The 23,140-nt window shown below is 47.5% G+C and overlaps 1 protein-coding gene across 26 annotated transcripts in view; it reads right to left on the reverse strand.

The window, feature by feature from the left end:
• phldb1b (pleckstrin homology-like domain, family B, member 1b) overlaps positions 1-23,140 on the reverse strand; it is a 334,696-nt gene that overhangs the window by 232,045 nt on the left and 79,511 nt on the right. For all 26 annotated transcript variants that reach the window (XM_078199087.1, XM_078199084.1, XM_078199080.1 and 23 more), the window contains exons 3-4: positions 22,359-22,482; positions 7,529-7,708 (exon numbers count right to left, since the gene is read on the reverse strand). In XM_078199087.1, coding sequence (XP_078055213.1) covers positions 7,529-7,708; positions 22,359-22,482 — 304 coding nt within the window. The remainder of the gene's footprint in view (positions 1-7,528; positions 7,709-22,358; positions 22,483-23,140) is intronic.

Raw genomic sequence — 23,140 nt, forward strand, 5'->3', positions numbered from 1 at the left:
AAATGTTCTTTATTTCACATTGTATGCAGTGACGAGCAAAGGATTTAAATCTGCAAAACGACATCAATGGGTTGGTGGAGTGGGCGGTAAAGTGGCTGATAGATTTTAATGTAGAGAAGTGTGAGGTGATGCATTTAGGGAAGTCAAACAGTTAGAGGGAATACGCAATAAATGTGGATATACCAAGGAGGGTAGATGAAGTGAGAGATCCAGGTGTACAAGTACACAGGTCCCAAAAGGCAACAGTTCAAGTAGACAAGGTTGTAAAGAAGGCAAATGGCATGCACTATCAGAGGGTCATTACTGAGGGAGTGCCGCACTGTCAGAGGGTCAGTACTGAGGGAGTGCCGCACTGTCAGAGGGTCAGTACTGAGGGAGTGCCGCACTGTCAGAGGGTCAGTACTGAGGGAGTGCCACACTGCCAGAGGGTCAGTACTGAGGGAGTGCCACACTGTCAGAGGGTCAGTACTGTGGAAGTGCTGCACTGTCAGAGGGTCAGTGCTGAGGGAGTGCCGCACTGTCAGAGGGTCAGTGCTGAGGGAGTTCCGCACTGTCAGAGGGTCAGTACTGAGGGAGTGCTGCACTGTCAGAGGGTCAGTACTGAGGGAGTACTGCACTGTCAGAGGGTCAGTGCTGAGGGAGTGCCGCACTGTCAGAGGGTCAGTGCTGAGGGAGTGCCGCACTGTCAGAGGGTCAGTGCTGAGGGAGCGCTGCACTGTCAGAGGGTCAGTGCCGCACTGACAGAGGGTCAGTACTGAGGGAGTGCCGCACTGTCAGAGGGCCAGTACTGAGGGAGTGCCGCACTGTCAGAGGGTCAGTGCTGAGGGAGTGCCGCACTGTCAGAGGGTCAGTGCTGAGGGAGTGCCGCACTGTCAGAGGGTCAGTGCTGAGGGAGTGCCGCACTGTCAGAGGGCCAGTACTGAGGGAGTGCCGCACTGTCAGAGGCTCAGTGCTGAGGGAGTGCCGCACTGCCAGAGGGTCAGTACTGAGGGAGTGCCGCACTGCCAGAGGGTCAGTACTGAGGGAGTGCCGCACTGTCAGAGGGCCAGTACTGAGGGAGTGCCGCACTGTCAGAGGCTCAGTGCTGAGGGAGTGCCGCACTGTCAGAGGGTCAGTACTGAGGGAGTGCCGCACTGTCAGAGAGTCAGTGCTGAGGGAGTGCCGCACTGTCAGTGGTGTCATTTCCGCACTTTGTGAGGAAGAGCAGGGACAGTTCTCTCTGAGGGAGATGAAATGTCCCCGGGAACATCCCCCTGGACACGGTGTACAGGGAGTGACAGCTGTCTGGACATCGGGGAAAGGCAAGTGTTTTTCACCAATTACTTCCATCTTTGGCTGAAATCTGTCGAGAAGTCTGAATTCTGAGTTCGTTTTGTTTCCCCTCACCCAACGTCCTCAGAAATCAGATTATCTGCTGACGATCACATTGGTGCAATCTGAAATTGGCAGCCAGTTTTCCCTGCTTTAAACAGTGACTAATCTTCAAAAGTGCTTGACTGTCTGTGGGGACAGCCTGATATCTATGAAAGGTGCCACGTAGACGCAAGATTTTTCTTATGTTCTATTTGGCACAGATAGTCTCCTTACAGCAGCAATCGGAGTCATCAGGCAGGAGACACAGTTATAAATCTATCTAAAATCTCGATTCTTTCTGTGTTTGTAATCTGGGGACACTGTGCCCACATCTTGCCAATTCCATAAAACATTGCAAACTACTTCCTGTGGCTTCGCAGTAGATAATTGACCTGGGAGTGGTCCTGACCTGAAGGCAGTTTGCGATCTGCTTTAGATATCCATCCCCTAATTCACAAGCATGTCTCTCCACTCCTCCCCCCCCCCCACCCCGTCATCCCTTCAGGAATACTGTGTAACCTCATTACCCAGCACATATCTGCGATCCTTAATCCGGTAACACAAAGGGTCATCAGATAAAGGGGAAGACATTAACAAATCCCCCCACATCCCAGCGGAGGAACATTGATACAGATCAGCCGGAATGTTTGGACACCGCCGGTCACTTTTAAGTCAGTGCGGCTAAACCGCTCCAGGGAACGCTCCAAGGGTGGAAACAGAATCCAATCAACCAAAGCACTCAACGCATCCACTTAAGACTAATTTGAAACTCTTTGCTTCACCAACCAGCCCAACATGCTGCCACAACCATGAACAGCCTCCCACCCATTGACTCTGTCTACACTTCCCGCTGCCTCGGGAAAAGCAGCCAGCATAATTAAGGACCCCACGCACCCCGGACATTCTCTCTTCCAGCTTCTTCCGGCGGGAAAAAGATACAAAAGTCTGAGGACACGTACCAACCAACTGAAGAACAGCTTCTTCCCTGCTGCCGTCAGACTTTTGAATGGACCTACCTTGCCTTAAGTGGATCTTTCTCTACACCCTAGCTATGACTGTAACACTACATTCTGCACTCTCTCCTTTCCTTCTCTATGAACGGTATGCTTTGTATGGCGCGCAAGAAACAATACTGTATAATAATACATGTGACAATAATAAATCAAATCAAATCAGTTTAAAGTTCATTCATCAGTGTCACAAGTAGTTTTACATTAACACTGCAGTGGAGTCACTGTGAAAATCCCCTCGTTGCCACACTCCGGCGCCTGTTCGGTTACATAAATGGAGAATTTAGCACGGCCAATGCACCTTAACCATCACGTCTTTCGAACCCGTGGGAGGAAACCGGAGCATCCGGAGGAAACCCACGCGGGGTCGAATTTCACCACCCCACCCGCTGCGATTCCCGTGGTGGCCAATCGAAAGGTCTGTTGACCTCGGGTGGTTTCGGGATAAGTGAGGCAGTAACAGCCTGTCCAGGGAGAACGTGCAGACTCTGCACAGACAGTGACCCCCCCCCCCCCAAGCCAGGAATCGAACCTGGCTCCCTGGCGCTGTGAGGCAGCAGTGCTAACCACTGATGTAATTTCCCTGTCAATATTCCATAGAGTGTTTAATTATTGACAAGACATGACCATTGCACCATTTCTTAATCCTATTAACTTGGATCCATTGAGACCCAAGCCGGGAATCGAACCCGGGTCCCTGATGCTGTGAAGCAGCAGTGCTAACCACTGTGCCACCATGCTGCCCATTGTAGCTACCGTTGTCATGTAGGCAGTGGTGGCACAACAAGATCCCACAGGCCAGATAATCTAGTTTTGATTCAGTGGATTCATTGGCCCCCAAGACACAGTTCTTCTTTGAAAAGTGCAATGGAATGTTTCAGTGCAGGGGGGAAGGCAGGTGAAAATGTGTAACACGAGACGTGAATATACAGTTTTTAAAAATCCATTCATACTTAATGTACAAGATCAAAAAGCTGGTGGAGAGACAGGGGAAAATTGTGCTCCTAACTTTCAGAAGGTCTCTTTATTAATGCCAGATGTGCAGAGTGTACCTTTTGGCTATTTGATCTGACTAGCATGTTAATCACACTCATGTTCCGAAGGATAGCTTACAGAGTCAATAGAGCTGGAACAGGGATTACTCACACTTTCAGGAATGAATAAGCTGCTAAGTTATAAAGTTGTCTCTTGTCTCTTTCGTAGAAGGGGCGGCATGGTGGCACGGTGGTTAGCACTGCTGGTGGATTGGCCGTGCCAAATTGCCCCTTAGTATCAGGGGGATTTGCAGGGTAAATACGTGGGGTTACAGGCATCGGGCCCGGGTGGGATTGTTGTCAGTGCAGGCCCCAATGGGCTGAATGGCCTCCTTCTGCACTGTAGGGATTCCATGATTTTCACAGCACCAGTTCGATTCCAGCCTCAGAGTCACTGTCTGTGTGGAGTTTGCACGTTCTCCTCGTGTCTGCGTGGGTTTCCTCCGGGTGCTCCAGTTTCCTCCCACACTCCAAAGATGTGCAAGTTAGGTGGATTGGCCGTGCTAAATGCATGGGAAAGGGCAGAGTGGTGTCCTGCAAGAATGCCCAGTGGGACAATGTCCTGTGAAAGCTCCCCAGGTTGAGACAGCACCCAATGAGACAGTGCCCAGTGAGACAGTGCCCAGTGAGACAGCGTTCAGTAAGACAGTGCCCAGTGAAACAGTGCCCAGTGAGACAGTGCCCAGTGAGACAGCGTTCAGTAAGACAGTGCCCAGTGAGACAGTGCCCAATGAGACAGTGCCCAATGAGACAGTGCCCAATGAGACAGTGCCCAGTGAATCAGTGCCCAGTGAGACTGCGTCCAATGAGACAGTGCCCAGTGAGACAGTGCCCAGTGAATCAGTGCCCAGTGAGACTGCGTCCAATGAGACAGTGCCCAATGAGACAGTGCCCAATGAGACAGTGCCCAGTGAATCAATGCCCAGTGAGACTGCGTCCAATGAGAAATGCCCAATGAGACAGTGCCCAATGAGACAGTGCCCAGTGAGACTGCGTCCAATGAGACAGTGCCCAGTGAGACAGTGTCCAGTGAAGCAATGCCCAGTGAGGTTTTGCCCATCATTGTCACACACAGAGTTTGAAGACAGTGAACTGTAGTCTCTGAATGGCACCGTGCCTCCATCAGAAGCAGGAATTACCCGGGGCGGGGGGTTGGGGGGGTGGGGGGTGGGTTTGCTGTGTACTACCCTCACTGAAACCAATCTCAACATTAGGGCAGCATGGTGATTAGCACTGCTGCCTCACAGCGCCAGGGACCTGGGTTCGATTCCCGGCTTGGGTCACTGTCTGTGTGGAGTTTGCACGTTCCCCCCATGTCTGCGTGGGTTTCCTCCGGGTGCTCCGGTTTCCTCCCACAGTCCAAAGATGTGCGGGTTAGGGGGATTGGCCGTGTTAAATTGCCCCTTAGTGTCAGGGAGATTAGCTAGGGTAAATGCATGGGGTTATGGGGACAAAGCCTGCATGGGATTGTGGTCGGTGCAGACTTGATGGGCCGAATGGCCTCCTTCTGCACTGTAGGGGTTCTATGATTCCTGCAAATTCCTTGAGGAACGAACGGTGGGAGATACAACGCGACAGTGAAAATCACTGGCTCCTTGCATCCTGGAAACAGCAGTCAGACTCTGTGTCTAATTGAAGGGTTAAAGCTGTTCTGAGCCAATACACTTCGAATGTTCAGCTCATTTAGGGACTGGAGCAGCTGATCCGTTTCAGATCGAGAACATTCCTGGAATCTTGTTGGTGAAAATAAATTTCTGGGAAAATTCTAAAGAAAGAAAAAAGTGAACTTGCATTTATATATCGCCACAAAGCGCCTTGTAGTCACTGAAAGGTGGTTGTTGTTGTATGGAACGAGGCGGCCAATTTGTGCACAGCAAGCTCCCACAATGTCCAGATAATCTGTTTTCTTAGTGACTTTGATGGAAGGATAAATGTTGGTCAGAACACTGAGGAGAAAAGAACTGACCCCCCTCCCCGTTCCACACACCCCCCTCTCCCCCCCCCGCCCCCACCGTCCCCGCCCCCCCCCCACACCCCCCTCTCTCCCCACCCCTGCCCTGTACCCCTACATTAAAAAAAAAATGCGATGGAATTTTTTACATCCATCTGAGTAGGCAGGAGCAGCTGGGCTGCATATTTAAATGATAAGGACAGCGCCACTGACAGTGCGGCACTGCCTCAGGACTGCAGAGTGCGACTTGAACCACCACCTTCCGACTTAGAGGCAAATGTGCTCCTGACTGAACCAGGGCTGAGAGTTAAAATGCTTAAAACGCTGTAAAGTGGGATTGGAGATCCACGCACCGATTGCACTGTGTTTCTGAAGCTTTGTCATCATGTGTAATAGTATCTCATTCCCTGCGATAAAGTTCCTGAACTCCTGTTTCAGCTGAACCGCAATCTTCAGCACCGAGTGGAGATGATCCCACTTCCCATCGCATTTCACCCAACACCCTCGACAAAAGGTTCCTGAGTTCAATATCGCTGTCACCTTACTGTAGCCACTAGGGATAGCGACACAATGTTACAACACTATTTATTTATTATTTATTTATTTTGTCACAAACAGGCTTACATTAACACTGCAATGAAGTTGCTGTGAAAATCCCCTGGTCACCACACTCCAGCGCCTGTTCGGGTACACTGAGGGAGAATTTTGCACGTCCCATTGCACCTAACCAGCATGTCTTTCGGACTGTGGGAGGAAACCGGAGCACCCGGAGGAAACCCACGCAGATATGGGGAGAACGTGCAGATTCCGCACAGACAGTGACCCGAGGCGGGAATCGAATCCGGGTCCCTGGCGCTGTGCGGCAGCAGTGCCAACCACAACACTGGCATTCACCTGGCAATGTGGAAAATTGCCCTGGCAGTTTTTTAAAAACCACACAGTTCGACACCGGGCACAACCCTGTGGACGGCAGAATTAGACATTTAACTGGTCTTGAGTACAATGCGTGGTGGTCTCTGAGTGCCATCGTTCGCAAGACTGGCAACTTGGCACCAGACTGACCCTCCCAGTGTCAGAGACCTACACTGAGCGAAGGCTGTGGGACAAAACAGCAACTCCTCCACTTTTACACTTAAGCAGCAGTCTTTAATACCGCAAGGCCCTTGTTGGGAAATTTGAGATCAGTACATTCAGAAAGAGATGGTAAGCTACTGGTTAATCAATTGGGGAGGCTACGCTGCAGAGGAACATTAACTAAAGCATTCCTCCTGACCTCATTAATCATATTGCAAGTCAGTCACCTCCATTGTACCGCGTGAGAGAATAAACTTGATTCATTCACACAAAGAATTAATTACCATATAAATTACCTAGAACAACGAATCATTTAAATTTGATATACTAAATACAGAACAGTAAACAGGGAATTAATACAATCTGTGCAAAACTGATATCACTGAAAAGATTTAAATCACAATTCTCGGCAAATCTTTCCCATCCAATACAAAACAAAATTCTGCAGCTGCTGGAAATCTAAAACTAAAACCGAAAATTCTGGAAATCTCCCCAATCAATGGTGGGTTCCCTGATGGTGGCAGGGTCGTCTTCGGTGGGACTGGAAAATCCCATTGCTAGGAAGGGCTGGAACAACTTTGAAAGTTCTGGAAGAAAATCTTGCAATTATACAGCGTGCAAGAAACTATAAAGGGATGTGAACGAAGCCCAGTCCATCACTCAAACCAGCCTCCCATCCATTGACACTGTCTACACGTCCCGCTGCCTCAGAAAAGCAACCAGCATAATCAAGGCCCCACGCAGCCCAGACATTCTCTCTTCCCCCTTCTCCCATCGGGAAAAAGGTACAAAAGTTTGAGATCACGTACCAACCGACTCAAGAACAGCTTCTTCCCTGCTGTCATCAGGCTTTTGAATGGACCTACCTCGCATTAAGTTGATCTTTCTCTACACCCTAGCTATGACTGTAACACTACATTCTGCACTCTCTACTTTCCTTCTCTATGAACGGTATGCTTGGTATAGTGCACTAGAAACAATACTTTTCACTGTATATCAATACATGTGACAATAATAAATCAAATCAAATCAAATAAATGTCAGTTCTTTCTTTCTTCACAGTTAATGCTTGAAATGTTACTTTTGTTTGAAAACTTTCCCCTTACCTTGGGTCAGACGTGTAGGCTGGTTCACTTGAACTCCATCGACCATGCACAAGTTCCCACATGGGTAGAGTGCTATAAGCCCATTCTGGTTCTCAATCCAGCAATGCTGAGCAGCAACGCCAGGTCCCTGGATACTAATGTCCTGTGTAGGACAGTCGGAATTGCCAAATGTAGTCCTTCCTGTGAGCAAGGCAAGAAACGAGAGAAGCGTCATCCATAAGGAATAGCACAGGACAAAGGCATGAGAAAGCATTGTGGATCAGGACATCCCAGGATCATGTGGGATATTGCTGCCCCTCTGGGCCCTTCCTTCCCATATTCATCCTGGTGTACTGAAGGCCCCGCGTATGCTTGGGCACCCATTGCACCCGATGCCCTTGAGTCAACTGGTCAGCCAACTTGAATGGGGCTGTTCAACTACAGGAGGCATTCGCATTGGAACCTGACCCAGTCTTTACGAAGTGCTGAGTGGAAACCTGCCAACTCTGTGAACCAGCCGGATTGTTGTAAATACCATCTGGTTCATGAATCCTTGCCAGGGGAGGAAATCTGCTGCCCCATATGTGACTCAGACCCATCACAACCTGACTGACTCTTATTTGCCCTCTGAAGTGGCCTCGCAAGCCAATTGGTTGTATTGGAGGCAGCTCACCACCACCTTCTGAAGGGGAATTAGGGATGGACAATAAATGCTGGCTTTGCCAACAACCCATACATCCCATAAACAAAAACATAAAGATAACTTTCCCACTCCCTGCTCCTGGGCCCAATTAAAACAGGGATTCTCAAGTAGGGTCCACAGTCTGTGAGGATTATGGGAGAAGGTTTGAAGGACCCGTGAAAAACACCCATTCTACAGAGTGGAGTAGATTGGATTGGTTTTGGATTGAGAATGTCAGCCCCTCCACTGATGGTGGACATTGAATCCTCCACCCACCCACTCACTCACTCACTCACTCACTCACTCACTCACTCACTCACTCACTCACTCACTCACTCACTCACTCACTCACTCACCCACCCACTCACTCACTCACTCATCCACTCACTCACTCACTCACTCATCCACTCATTCACCCACCGCACTCCCTCACCCATCCACTCACTCACTCACTCACTCATTCATCCACTCACTCACTCACTCACTCACTCACTCACTCACTCATCCACTCACTCACTCACTCACTCACTCACCCACTCACTCACTCACTCACTCACTCACTCACTCACTCACTCACTCACTCACTCACTCACCCACTCACTCACTCACTCACTCACCCACTCACTCACTCACTCACTCACTCACTCACTCACCCACTCACCCACCCACTCACTCACCCACTCACTCACTCACTCACTCACTCACTCACTCACCCACTCACCCACCCACTCACTCACTCACTCACTCACTCACTCACTCACTCACTCACTCACTCACTCATCCACTCACTCACTCACTCACTCACTCACCCACTCACCCACTCACTCACTCACTCATCCACTCACTCACTCACTCACTCACTCATCCACTCACTCACTCACTCACTCACTCACTCACTCATCCACTCATTCACCCACCGCACTCCCTCACCCATCCACTCACTCACTCACTCACTCCTTCACTCATTCACCCACCGCACTCCCTCACCCATCCACTCACTCACTCATTCACTCACCCACTCCCTCACTCATTCACCCACCACACTCCCTCACCCATCCACTCTCACCCTCATTCATCCACCCATCAACTCCCTCCCTCACTCATCCACCCACTCACTCACTCACTCACTCACTCACTCATCCACCCATTCACTCACTCACTCACTCACTCCTTCACTCATTCACCCACCGCACTCCCTCACCCATCCACTCACTCACTCACTCACTCACTCACTCATCCACTCACTCATCCACCCACTCACTCACTCACTCCTTCACTCATTCACCCACCGCACTCCCTCACCCATCCACTCACTCACTCATCCACTCACTCATCCACCCACTCGCTCACTCACTCACTCCTTCACTCATTCACCCACCGCACTCCCTCACCCATCCACTCACTCACTCACTCACTCATCCACTCACTCATCCACCCACTCACTCACTCACTCACTCACTCCTTCACTCATTCACCCACCGCACTCCCTCACCCATCCACTCACTCACTCACTCACTCACTCATCCACTCACTCATCCACCCACTCGCTCACTCACTCACTCACTCCTTCACTCATTCACCCACCGCACTCCCTCACCCATCCACTCACTCACTCACTCACCCACTCACTCATCCACTCACTCACTCACTCCCTCACCCATCCACCCACCCACTCTCTCCCTCATTCATCCACCCATCAACTCCCTCCCTCACTCATTCACCCACTCACTCACTCACTCACTCACTCACTCACTCACTCACTCACTCATCCACTCACTCACTCACTCACTCACTCACTCACTCACTCCCTCACTCATTCACCCACCACACTCCCTCACCCATCCACCCACCCACTCTCTCCCTCATTCATCCATCCATCAACTCCCTCCCTCACTCATCCACCCACTCACTCACTCACTCACTCACTCACTCACTCACTCACTCACTCACTCACTCACTCACTCACTCATCCACCCACTCACTTACTCACTCCCTCACTCACTCCTTCACTCATTCACCCACCACACTCCCTCACCCATCCACCCACCCACTCTCTCCCTCATTCATCCACCCAGCAACTCCCTCCCTCACTCATCCACCCACTCACTCCCTCCCCCACCCACTCACTCACTCACTCACTCACTCACTCACTCATCCACCCACTCATCCACCCACTCAGTCACTCATCCACTCACTCATCCACCCACTCACTCACTTATCCATTCACTCATTCACCCACTCATTCACCCACTCACTCACTCATCCACACACTCACTCACTCACTCACTCACTCATCCACCCACTCACTCACTCACTCCCTTCCTCACTCATCCACCCACTCACTCCCTCCCTCCCTCACCCACGCACCCTCTCTCTCGCTCACTCATTCATCCATTCATTCATTCCACATTAAATGAAAAAAAATGACAAATATATATGTTTAATTACATAATTATAATCTTTTAGTAGATTGGAGAGGGTGGGTGCAGCTGTAAACATCTTGCTTCAGGAGCAGAAGTGCTGAGAATTGTGGCTGTTGTAAAATAATTCTTTCAGGGACGGGGGAGTGTTCCAGATAACCCCAGCACTTGTTGCCTGAACCTCATTACACCCTCATCACCGTCTCAGATTAGCCAACACGGACATGGTGAGAGCAGCCACACAGTCTGAAATTATTTCAAACTTTAATGTCAGCTCTTTGGGTTGGGAGCAAGTAATTAGAAAATGAATCTGTGATCCCCACAGACTCTAAACGACCAACCTTCACGCTTGGCTAGGATCAGCCTGAGGTACAGTAAAGTCACACGCTCATCTGACCTCTTCCCATACACGTGTGACAGACCTGACTTTAAAAATAGTCTGGCATTTAAAAATAAAATTAACTGCAAAGGGATATAATTAGTCACAAGCCATATTTAGAAGTTACAAAATTAATGCTTTGTTTCTGGTCAACATACAGCACCAAAAGTCACAACGGAGGGAAGGTTATCGAGATAGTGTACACATAAGAATGCAAAATAAACTTCAGATACCCCTCAACTAAATTCTAACTTACTTGGAGCGTAGCATGGATTTACCAGAATGACTACCAGGGCGGCACGGTAGCGCAGTGGTTAGCAGTGCTGCTTCACAGCTCCAGGGTCCCGGGTTCGATTCCCGGCTCGGGTCACTGTCTGTGTGGAGTTTGCACGTTCTCCTCGTGTCTGTGTGGGTTTCCTCCGGGTGCTCCGGTTTCCTCCCACAGTCCAAAGATGTGCAGGTTAGGTTGATTGGCCAGGTTAAAAATTGCCCCTTAGAATCCTAAAATGCGTAGGTTAGAGGGATTAGCGGGTAAATATGTGGGGGTAGGGCCTGGGTGGGATAGTGATCAGTGCAGACTCAATGGGCTGAATGGCCTCCTTCTGCACTGGAGGGATTCTATGATTCATACCTGCACTTCAAGGGTTAAGCTACGAGGAGAGGGTGTATTCCTGGAATTTAGAAAATTATGTGGCGATTTAAACAAAGTTTTAAAGCTACTAAGAGGAACTGACAGGGTGACATTATTTCTGCTAGTTGGGGAGTCCAGAATAGGAGCCAAAACTTTCAGCACTGAAATGAAGGAACATTTCTACACACAGAGGGTGGTAGAAGTTTGGAATTTTCTTCTGCAAATGTCAACTGTTGCTAGATTAAATATTAATTTTAAAACTTGGATTGCTGGACTTTTGTTAGCCAAGGCATTAAGAGATATTGGGAAAAGGTCAGATGACAGGTCATTCCTGATCTCACTGAATGGTGGAACAGGTTCGAGGGGCTAAAGGCCTCCTCATGTTTCTATGTTTCAATCTGTAACTCACTCTTGGGTATCTGTTATTCTATATATAAACCACCCCGAACCCCTCGATTAGATTCCAGTCTGTAACTCACTCCTGGGGATCTGTTATTCTATATATAAACCACCCCGAACTCCTCGATTAGATTCCAGTCAATAACTCACTCCCGGGTACCTGTTATTCTATAGATAAACCACCCCGACCCCCTCGATTAGATTCCAGTCTGTAACTCACTCCTGGGGATCTGTTATTCTATATATAAACCACCCCGAACCCCTCGATTAGATTCCAGTCTGTAACTCACTCCCGGGGATCTGTTATCCTATATATAAACCACCCCGAACCCCTCGATTAGATTCCAGTCAGTAACTCACTCCCGGGTACCTGTTATTCTATATATAAACCACCCCGAACCCCTCGATTAGATTCCAGTCTGTAACTCACTCCCGGGTACCTGTTATTCTATATATAAACCACCCCGAACCCCTCGATTGGATTCCAGTCTGTAACTCACTCCCGGGGATCTGTTATTCTATATATAAACCACCCCGAACTCCTCGATTAGATTCCAGTCTGTAACTCACTCCCGGGTACCTGTTATTCTATATATAAACCACCCCGAACCCCTCGATTAGATTCCAGTTTGTAACTCACTCCCGGGTATCTGTTATCCTATATATAAACCACCCCGAACTCCTCAATTCGATTCCAGTCAGTAACTCACTCCCGGGCATCTGTTATTCTATATATAAACCACCCCGAACCCCTCGATTAGATTCCAGTCTGTAACTCACTCCCGGGTATCTGTTATTCTATATATAAACCACCCCGAACCCCTCGATTAGATTCCAGTCTGTAACTCACTCCCGGGGATCTGTTATTCTATATATAAACCACCCCGAACTCCTCGATTAGATTCCAGTCAATAACTCACTCCCGGGTACCTGTTATTCTATATATAAACCACCCCGAACCCCTCGATTAGATTCCAGCCTGTAACTCACTCCCGGGTATCTGTTATTCTATATATAAACCACCCCGAACCCCTCGATTAGATTCCAGCCTGTAACTCACTCCCGGGTATTTGTTATTCTATATATAAACCACCCCGAACCCCTCGATTAGATTCCAGTCTGTAACTCACTCCTGGGGATCTGTTATTCTATATATAAACCACCCCGAACCCCTCGATTAGATTCCAGCCTGTAACTCACTCCCGGGTATCTGTTATTCTATATATAAACCACCCCGAACCCCTTGATTAGATTCCAGCCTGTAACTCACTCCCGGGTACCTGTTATTCTATATATAAACCACCCCGAACCCCTCGATTAGATTCCAGCCTGTAACTCACTCCCGGGTATCTGTTATTCTATATATAAACCACCCCGAACCCCTCGATTAGATTCCAGTTTGTAACTCACTCCCGGGTATCTGTTATCCTATATATAAACCACCCCGAACTCCTCAATTCGATTCCAGTCAGTAACTCACTCCCGGGCATCTGTTATTCTATATATAAACCACCCCGAACCCCTCGATTAGATTCCAGTCTGTAACTCACTCCCGGGGATCTGTTATTCTATATATAAACCACCCCGAACTCCTCGATTAGATTCCAGTCAATAACTCACTCCCGGGTACCTGTTATTCTATATATAAACCACCCCGAACCCCCCGATTAGATTCCAGCCTGTAACTCACTCCCGGGTATCTGTTATTCTATATATAAACCACCCCGAACCCCTTGATTAGATTCCAGCCTGTAACTCACTCCCGGGTATTTGTTATTCTAGATATAAACCACCCCGAACCCCTCGATTAGATTCCAGTCTGTAACTCACTCCTGGGGATCTGTTATTCTATATATAAACCACCCCGAAGACCTCGATTAGATTCCAGCCTGTAACTCACTCCCGGGTACCTGTTATTCTATATATAAACCACCCCGAACCCCTCGATTGGATTCCAGTCTGTAACTCACTCCCGGGTATCTGTTATTCTATATATAAACCACCCCGAACCCCTTGATTAGATTCCAGCCTGTAACTCACTCCTGGGGATCTGTTATTCTATATATAAACCACGCCGAACCCCTTGATTAGATTCCAGCCTGTAACTCACTCCTGGGGATCTGTTATTCTATATATAAACCACCCCGAACCCCTCGATTAGATTCCAGTCTGTAACTCACTCCCGGGTACCTGTTATTCTATATATAAACCACCCCGAACCCCTCGATTAGATTCCAGTCTGTAACTCTCTCCCGGGTACCTGTTATTCTATATATAAACCACCCCGAACCCCTCGATTGGATTCCAGTCTGTAACTCACTCCCGGGTATCTGTTATTCTATATATAAACCACCCCGAACCCCTTGATTAGATTCCAGCCTGTAACTCACTCCTGGGGATTTGTTATTCTATATATAAACCACCCTGAACCCCTCGATTAGATTCCAGTCTGTAACTCACTCCCGGGTATCTGTTATTCTATATATAAACCACACTGAACCCCTCGATTAGATTCCAGCCTGTAACTCACTCCCGGTTACTCTGAGTATAAACCCACCCGAACCCCTGTTTGATATTCGGTCTGTAACTCAGAGATGGGGAGCCGTTATTCACTGAATGCGGTGTTGCATTCAGATTGGATTCTGAAGCAGGAATTTTCTGATTTGCCTCTGCGCTCTGTGGGTTTTTTGATTACCAGCCAAAGTGACAGAGGCCTTTGACCAGATGTTTTTCCTGTATTTCTTTTGACTGGACCACCCAACCGTGAGGTATCCGAGGAAGCTAAAACAGGGAAAACATTTCCACGCAGAGATCACACGAACCAGGCGAGGTGGACTGGGAATTGGAACATGCTCGCCATATGATCTTCTCTGCAGCGTGCACCCAGAGGCAATCCTATCCAAAGTGGCGTCAGCGTGCACAGAATCCGGTTTAAAAATTCACAGCAAGAGTGAGAATCCTGGCCAATTGTCCTCCCCTATATCCCTGGGCACTGAAGCTCATTAATTAGATTATTTAATTCAGCACAGACCAAGGATCACAAAGAGAAAGGTTTTCCCACATTGAGTTTGTGGAATTCCCTCACTAAACCTTTCGATCTTTCTACCTCTTTCCTCCTTCAAGATACTCCTTAAAGCTTTTCATCTTTGACCAAGTTCCTGGTTTAATCTCTCCTTATGTAGCTCAAAACTTTTGTGTCTGAAGTACTTGGAAATGTTTCATTATGTTGAAGGTATCGTTTAAATGCAAGTTGGTGTTCCTAATTCCTAGTCTTGCTTAACGGCCTGCTATTGTGTAACTGAGGCTAAATGCATTCCAGGTTTGCAGTCATTAGTAGACGCAACACAGTACGGCCTTCCTACACCATTGAAAAGTAGAAAGACTCATTATCCAATCAGTTGATGCTTGACTATCAGTCAAGCAGCCCCCCCCCCTGCCATGCCCCCCCCCCCCCCCCCCCCGCCCCACCCCCACCCCTCCCCCGGTTTTCCAAATTTGAAATCTGGTAAAGAGAAACGTTCAAAGAAAAATCACAACAAAAAAGATTCAAGTGAATGGAATGTTGGCTGTGGCTGAAGGAATACAATGTAAAGGTAAGGAAGTATTGTTGCAACTTATGTTGCATCGATAGTCACGGGTGAGGTACCTGAAGATTGAAGAGTGGCAAATGTTGTGCCTTTGTTTAAAAAGGGCTGCAGGGAAAAACCTGGGAACTACAGGCCAGTGAGCCTCACATCTGTGGTGGGTAAGTTGTTGGAAGATATTTTGAGAGACAGGATCTACAGGCATTTAGAGACGCAAGGACTGATTGGGGACAGTCAGCATGACTTTGTGAGTGGAAAATCATGTCTCACAAATTTGATTGAGTTTTTTGAAGGGGTAACCAAGAAGGTAGATGAGGGCAGTGCAGTTGATGTTGTCTACATGGACTTTAGCAAGGCCTTTGACAAGGTACCGCATGGTAGGTTGTTGCATGAGGTTAAATCTCACGGGATCCAGGGTGAGGTATCTAAATGGATACAAAATTGGCTTGATGACAGAAGCCAGAGGGTGGTTGTAGAGAGTTGTTTTTCAAACTGGGAGGCCTATGACTAGCGGTGTGCCTCAGGGATCAGTGCTGGGTCCACTGTTATTTGTCATTTATATTAATGATTTGGATGAGAATATAGGAGGCATGGTTAGTAAGTTTGCAGATGACACTAAGATTGGTGGCATAGTGGAGGGTGAAGAAAGTTATCTCCAATTGCAATGTGATCTTGATCAATTGGGCCAGTGGGCTGATGAATGTCAGATGGAGTTTAATTTAGATAAATGCGAGGTGATGCATTTTGGTAGATTGAACCAGGGCAGGACTTACTCAGTTAATGGTAGGGCGTTGGGGAGAGTTACAGAACAAAGAGATCGAGGGGTACATGTTCATATCTCCTTGAAAGTGGAGTCACAGGTGGACAGAGTGTTGAAGAAGGCATTCGGCATGTTTGGTTTCATCGGTCAGAACATTGAATTTAGGAGTTGGAATGTCTTGTTGAAGTTGTACAAGACATTCGTAAGGCCACATTTGGAATACTGAGTGCAATTCTGGTCACCCTATTATAGAAAGGATATTATTTAACTAGAAAGAGTGCAGGAAAGATTTACTAGGATGCAACTAGGACTTGATGGATTGAGTTATAAGGAGAGGCTGAATAGACTGGGACTTTTTCTCTGGAGCGTAGGAGGCTGAGGGGTGATCTTATAGAGGTCTATAAAATAATGAGGGGCACAGATCAGCTAGATAGTCAATATCTTTTCCCAAAGGTGGGGGAGTCTAAAACTAGAGGGCACAGGTTTAAGGTGAGAGGGGAGAGATTCAAAAGTGTCCAGAGAGGCAATTTTTTCACGCAGAGGGTGGTGAGTGTCTGGAACAAGCTGCCAGAGGTAGTAGTAGAGGCGGGTACAATGTTGTCTTTTAAAAAGCATTTAGATAGTTACATGGGTACGATGGATATAGAGGGATATGGGCCAAATGCGGGCAATTGGGATTAGCTTAGGGGTTTTTTAAAAAATGGGCGGCATGGACAGGTTGGGCCAAAGGGCCTGTTTCCATGCTGTAAACCTCTATGACTCTATACAAGGCATTGGTGAGGCCGCACCTGGAGTATTGTGCACAGTTTTGGTCCCCGTATTTGAGGAAAGATGTAGGGGCATTGGAGGCAGTTCAGAGGAGGTTCACTAGATTGATTCCAGAGATGAGGGGTTTGTCGTATGACGAGAGATTGAACAGTTTAGGCCGATACTCTCTGGAATTGAGAAGAGTGAGGGGAGATCAAATTGAGATATACAAGATGATAAAAGGTATGGATAAAGTGGACGTGGAGCGGATGCTTCCTCTTGTGGGGCATTCTAGGACGAGAGGTCATAGTCTTGGGCTAAGGAGCAGCAAATGTAAAACAGAGTTGAGGAGAAACTATTCCCAAGGGGTTGTGAATCTGTGGAATTCGCTCCCCCAAAGTGCGGTGGATGCTGGGACAGTGAGTAAATTTAAGGAGGAGTTAGACAGATTTTTAATTGGTAATGGGTTGAAGGGTTATGGGGAGAAGGCAGGAAAATGGGGATGAGGAGCGTATCAGCCATGATCGAATGGCGGAGCGGACCCGATGGGCCGAATGGCCTAATTCTGCTCCTACGTCTTACGAACTTATGAACTTTGAATGTTTTTTTTTCCCAGGGTTGCACACGATGATGTCCTGGAGATTGACCTTCATTTCCCAAAAACTCCAGGCCAATCCTGAAGGGCTGGTAACCCGATTGTGCAGCCATTGGCAGAGGTCAAAGGGCATGACCCTATCCTGACAAGACAAAGTCACAAAGACACCCGACGTTATCTTAAAATTCATTTCCGACACCACTACTCAAACCAAATGAATTGTTATGAAGTATTTTGGGAGCCTGTTCCTTTCGGCGCTGAGCTTGTGCTTGGCTGGGTGACTCCCCTCGCCTGCTCAGAGCTGCCAATCCGTACATGATGCCCATGTGTCGGAGGAGCAGTGGGTTAGTGCTGGGACATAGCAGCTCACACCCCCTGCCCCTTGCTGCAGTGCTGCACGCTCAAAGCTGCCTCAAAATGGCACTCAGCATAAATCCCGAGTGACATTAAAGCCAGCCATCAGGACCTTTCTGCTCCCGGATCTGATGGGCCGAAAGTCGGAGCTCGTTCCGAGAGCAAAGGAATTTTGAGAGAGATAGCTGGAGCAAAGTCAAGCTGGTTTGCTTTAAAACACAAATAAGCAAGTAACTTTAACACACCCCCTCCAACATTCGCGGACACAGAGACACACACACACACCACACACACACATAGAGAGAGACACACACACACACACACACAGAAACACACACACACACACATAGACAGAGAGAGAGAGAGAGAGCCACACACAAAAACACAGAGAGAATCTTACCCCCCTCTGTTTGTTGAGCAGTGTCACTCCCAGAGGGAGCGGAAACCCTCTGACAGACTGACTTTATAAAGAGCTTGTGCTAAAGAATTCATTTATGGTGTTATATTGTAAATAATTTAACTTCTGTTGGTGTGCGTTAATAAGGGACTTAAAGGGGGAGGGATTATAGTCGCGAGCCCCTTTAAGGGGTGGTGTTTCAGAGGATGATAAAGTCTAAAGTCTAAAGTTTTTAAAGTTGAAAGTTTTTTTTAAGTTTAAAGTTTTTAAAGTTTATTTATTATTGTCACAAGTAGGCTTACATTAACACTGCAATGAAGTTACAGTGAAAATCCCCTAGTCGCCACCCTCCGGCGCCTGTTCGGGTTACACTGAGGGAGAATTTAGCATGGCCAATGCACCTAACCAGCACGTCTTTCAGACTGTGCCCTTTCGGATATGGCCCATTCAGCCAATTGGGCCAATGCTTGCAAATCCCTGGGCTGAACGTTGACTCCCCCAAGTCGTCTGGAGACCGGAGTCAAAGGAATCAGTGACATCTTCCACACTCTCTGTAACTAGTTATTCTTGCTAATTGAAATTTCTTTAGTTACTTCATTTGGTGGGGTCGCCACTCTTTCCAAGATAATCCCAAAGTGCATTCCAGTGCAGTAGTGTTGAAGTGTACTCCATGCAGTGTAATGCAGGAAATGTGGCAGCCAATTAGTGCACAGCAAGCTCCCACAGCCAATAAATGACAATGACCGGAATGTTTTTTCCGTGGTGTTGATTGAGGGACAAATATCGGAGGGAGAACGGCTGGGAAAACCTCCTCTTCTTCAAGATGATACCACGGGATCTTGTACATCCAGCTCAGAAGCAGATCGTTTAACAGCTCAGCTAAAAGCAGCTAAACTGATGAGGAACACCACTGTGCAAACAAGCCAAGCAGCCAATGTGAACTTCCACATCAGCTTGGCACCATTCTTTAGCGGCCCGCAGTGGGAATAAAACATGCGGCTTCACAGGAATGACAGGCGTGGACATGGATCGACAGGAGGACAACAGCGTCAAGTCCCATGTGGACATGGTGCTGGAACATTCCGAAAAGGTGTTCACCTCGAATCTTCTCTTGCAATTGAGGGGGAGAAATCAAGAAGGCAGCAACTTAGTTAGGAAGCAGCTCTGAGAAGTATCTTTGTTTACTTGTGGATAGCGCTGCTTAACATGGAACAATAGAGAACTGTCCATGAAGCAGACTCGGGATCCTGTTTGATGTAGTGCCCAGAGATTGGGCCTGATAGCTGTACGCAGACACAAAATTGTCTATCTCAGCGCAGCCTTTGCAGTGAAATGTAATCAGATCTTTAATTGCCCCTGCATCCCCCCGCATCACCCCCCCTCCACTCCCCAGTTCCAGAACCAATCCACTTCCCTAAAAGCAAAGGAGGGGGCCTTCAAGCCAAGACCATTTGGACACTAAGATGTCTAGTAAGATGCCTGTCTTTCCTCTCAAAATGCAATAATTAAGGTATAATAAACACGCAATGGGCTGAAATGATTCTATCCTTTCTGTTTTATTTCAGTAAAGATTGCGAGGACAGCTCTGTGTTACAAATTGGGATCTACAATTTCCAATTCCACCGGCAGGGAATTGCTTCTAATTTGTTTTCTTCTTTGCATTTTACTTTGACATTAACAATTTAGAGGGATTTCCTCTCCTCTTCTCCTTACAATGCATCTGAAATTTCAAACAGTTCACAGGAATCTCTGAGAGAATTCCCAACTGAACCCGTGACTTCAGAGACAGAATCGCAGACTGAAAGCCAAGCCTGAGGGGTTTATCCCTGCAGCCTATGCTACCTATCAGATAGACAAGTCTCAGAACAGAATGTATCGACTGTGCTCATTGCAATTGAATCCCCCTCAGCATCCTTTAATCATCCCTCAAGGTTATATCAAATAGAATTGCAGTTTTCTATCCAATGAGCACAATGCATTCTTGCCTAAGGACATGCCAGAGGTGTGATGGTTTTTTCTCAATATAGCACAGAACCATAGAATCATAGAAACCCTACAGTGCAGAAGGAGACCATTCGGTCCATTGAGTCTGCGCCGACCACAATCTCACCCAGGCCCTATCCCCATAATCCCACATATTTACCATGCTAATCCCTCTAACCTATGCATCCCGGAACACCAAGGGGGAATTTAACAAGGCCAACGCACCTAACCCGCACATCTTTGGACTGTAGGAGGAAACCGGAACACCCAGAGGAAACCCACGCAGACACGGGGAGAACGTGCAGACTTCGCACAGACAGTGACCCAAGCCAGGAATCGAACCCAGGTCTCTGGAGCTGTGAGGCAGCAGTGCTAACCATTGTGCCACCATGCCACATATTGTGAAGAAGCCAAGATGACAAGGGAGGAAATTACCAAAGACCAAATTGACGACCTTCAGTCTTTCACATCCTCAAATGTCCTCATCCCTTCCATGCTTACAGCACTAAAAGATAGAAGGATCCAGGCCGAATCTCAGTTTGAACAGTTGGTTGAAGATCTAGATCTGAGGATTCTTGGAGAGAGATGGAGCAAGGTGGAGGGTTGTAGCGGGGACACTATGGATTGCACAGAGAGAAGGTGGGAGGATTTGCAAGTGAGGATGGAGCAGAGGGAGTGGAGGATGCACAATAGGCCGGAGTTGGGAGAAGAAGCAGTGTGAACTGGGATGTAGAGGTTGTACAAGACATTGGTAAGGCCACACTTGGAATACTGTGTGCAGTTCTGGTCACCCTATTATAGAAAGGATATTATTTAACTAGAAAAAGTGCAGAAAAGATTTACTAGGATGCTACCGGGACTTAATGGTTTGAGTTATTAGGAGAGACTGGATAGACGGAGACTTTTTTCCCTGGAGCGTTGGAGGCTTAGGGGTGATCTTACAGAGGTCTATAAAATAATGAGGGGCATATATCAGCTAGATAGTCAACATCTTTCCCAAAGGTGGGGGAGTCTAAAACTAGAGGGCATAGGTTCAAGGTGTGAGGGGAGAGATACAAAAGGGTCCAGAGGAGCAAATTTTTCACACAGAGGGTGGTGAGTGTCTGGAACAAGCTGCCAGAGGTAGTAGTACAGGCGGGTACAATTTTGTCTTTTTAAAAAACATTTAGACAGTTACATGGGTAAGATGGGTATAAAGGGATATGGGCCAAAAGTGGGCAATTGGAACTAGCTTAATGGTAAAAACTGGGCGACATGGACAAGTTGGGCCGAAGGGCCTGTTTCTATGCTGTAAACCCCTCTGACTCTAGAGCAAGGGAGAGGATTGCAGTGGAAAAAAGGATATGAAGGTTTGAAGAGAGAAAGAAATGGTTGCCTTTGATAACCTCTGAACATCACATGGTGTTTTACATCCAATGGAAAGCTTTCCGAAATGTAGTCACTGCTCGAATGAAGAAATGCAGCCATGTTGTGCACAGGAAGATCCCATAAACAGCAATGAGATCAATCACAGAAAACCTGTTTTAGTGACACTGTTTGTGAATAAATATTGCCCCGATACCAGGGATAACTTCGCTGTCCTTCAGAATAGAACCATCGGATCTCTCACATCTGAACAAAAGTATGATAGAGTCTCAGTTTAACATCTCATCTGGAAAAACTGTACCTCCAACAAGGCAGGCAGCAAGCGATAATTCCACCGAGGAAACAGAGTATGACCCCTTCAGAACTACACGGCAGTGACACCCTAGGCTGTGAAATGGGCTTTGAACCCTTGACCTTCTGAGGAGAGAGCCTAAGCCTAACCCTAACCCATCAAGGCATAGGTGACACATTTGAACATTTGAAAATAATGCAATGTACACCCCAGGTAGGTACGAGTGATGGCAACCAACCCTCGACAAGAGAGTGACCTCTCACCTTCTTCAAGTGGCAGTAATGTGACAGCGATGCTGAGGCGGCCACTCCCGAGGCTGACCAGGTGAGGCTTGTCTGTCTGTACTTTCAGCCCTTTGCCCGTGTCGATAAGATCCAGGGGAGTGTTCTGATAGGAAAAGAAGAATGTCAAGAAATCAAATAGCTTAGGACAACATCAGAACACAAGGCATAAGAAGCAGGAGGAGCCTGTGAGTCCCTCAAGCCTGCTCCTCTACTTAATACAACCTTAGCTGGATCTTTAACTCCAGCTCAACTCTCCTGCCCATCCCCGTAACCTTAAATCCCCTTCGTGTCCAAAAATCTATCGGTCTCAGTCTTGAATGCTGAGTTGAGTTTATAAAGGTGTAAAGAATGTTTGTAATGATGTAAAAGAATTGTAGAAACTGTTAGAGGGGAAAAAAAACAGTGTGTGGTCCCTTTAAAAGCTGGTTTTGTGTTCAATGCTGGAATGTTTAAAATGCAGGTATGCAGAGTACACAGATGGCAGCATTTGTTGCAGAGACCAAAACATTAGGGTTGCCTTAGTATCAGTCTTTGCAGATGTTTGCATTCTGACAGCCTATCAGTTTAAAGATGAGATTCGGCTGTCAGGAACCTGTCAAATCTGAATTTTGCAGTTGTTGTCAACATCAAACCAATCCTGATGTCGAAAATTGATAGGTCATCCGAGTTATAAAAGGAGGAAATCAATTGAGAGAGAGCCAGAACAGAAGGATACCTCTAGAGTGGCTCTCCACTCCGCCAGCTAAAGGACTATCTCTGAA

The sequence above is a fragment of the Mustelus asterias genome, chromosome 27, assembly GCF_964213995.1.
Source record: "Mustelus asterias chromosome 27, sMusAst1.hap1.1, whole genome shotgun sequence".
Taxonomy (NCBI): Eukaryota; Metazoa; Chordata; class Chondrichthyes; order Carcharhiniformes; family Triakidae; genus Mustelus; species Mustelus asterias.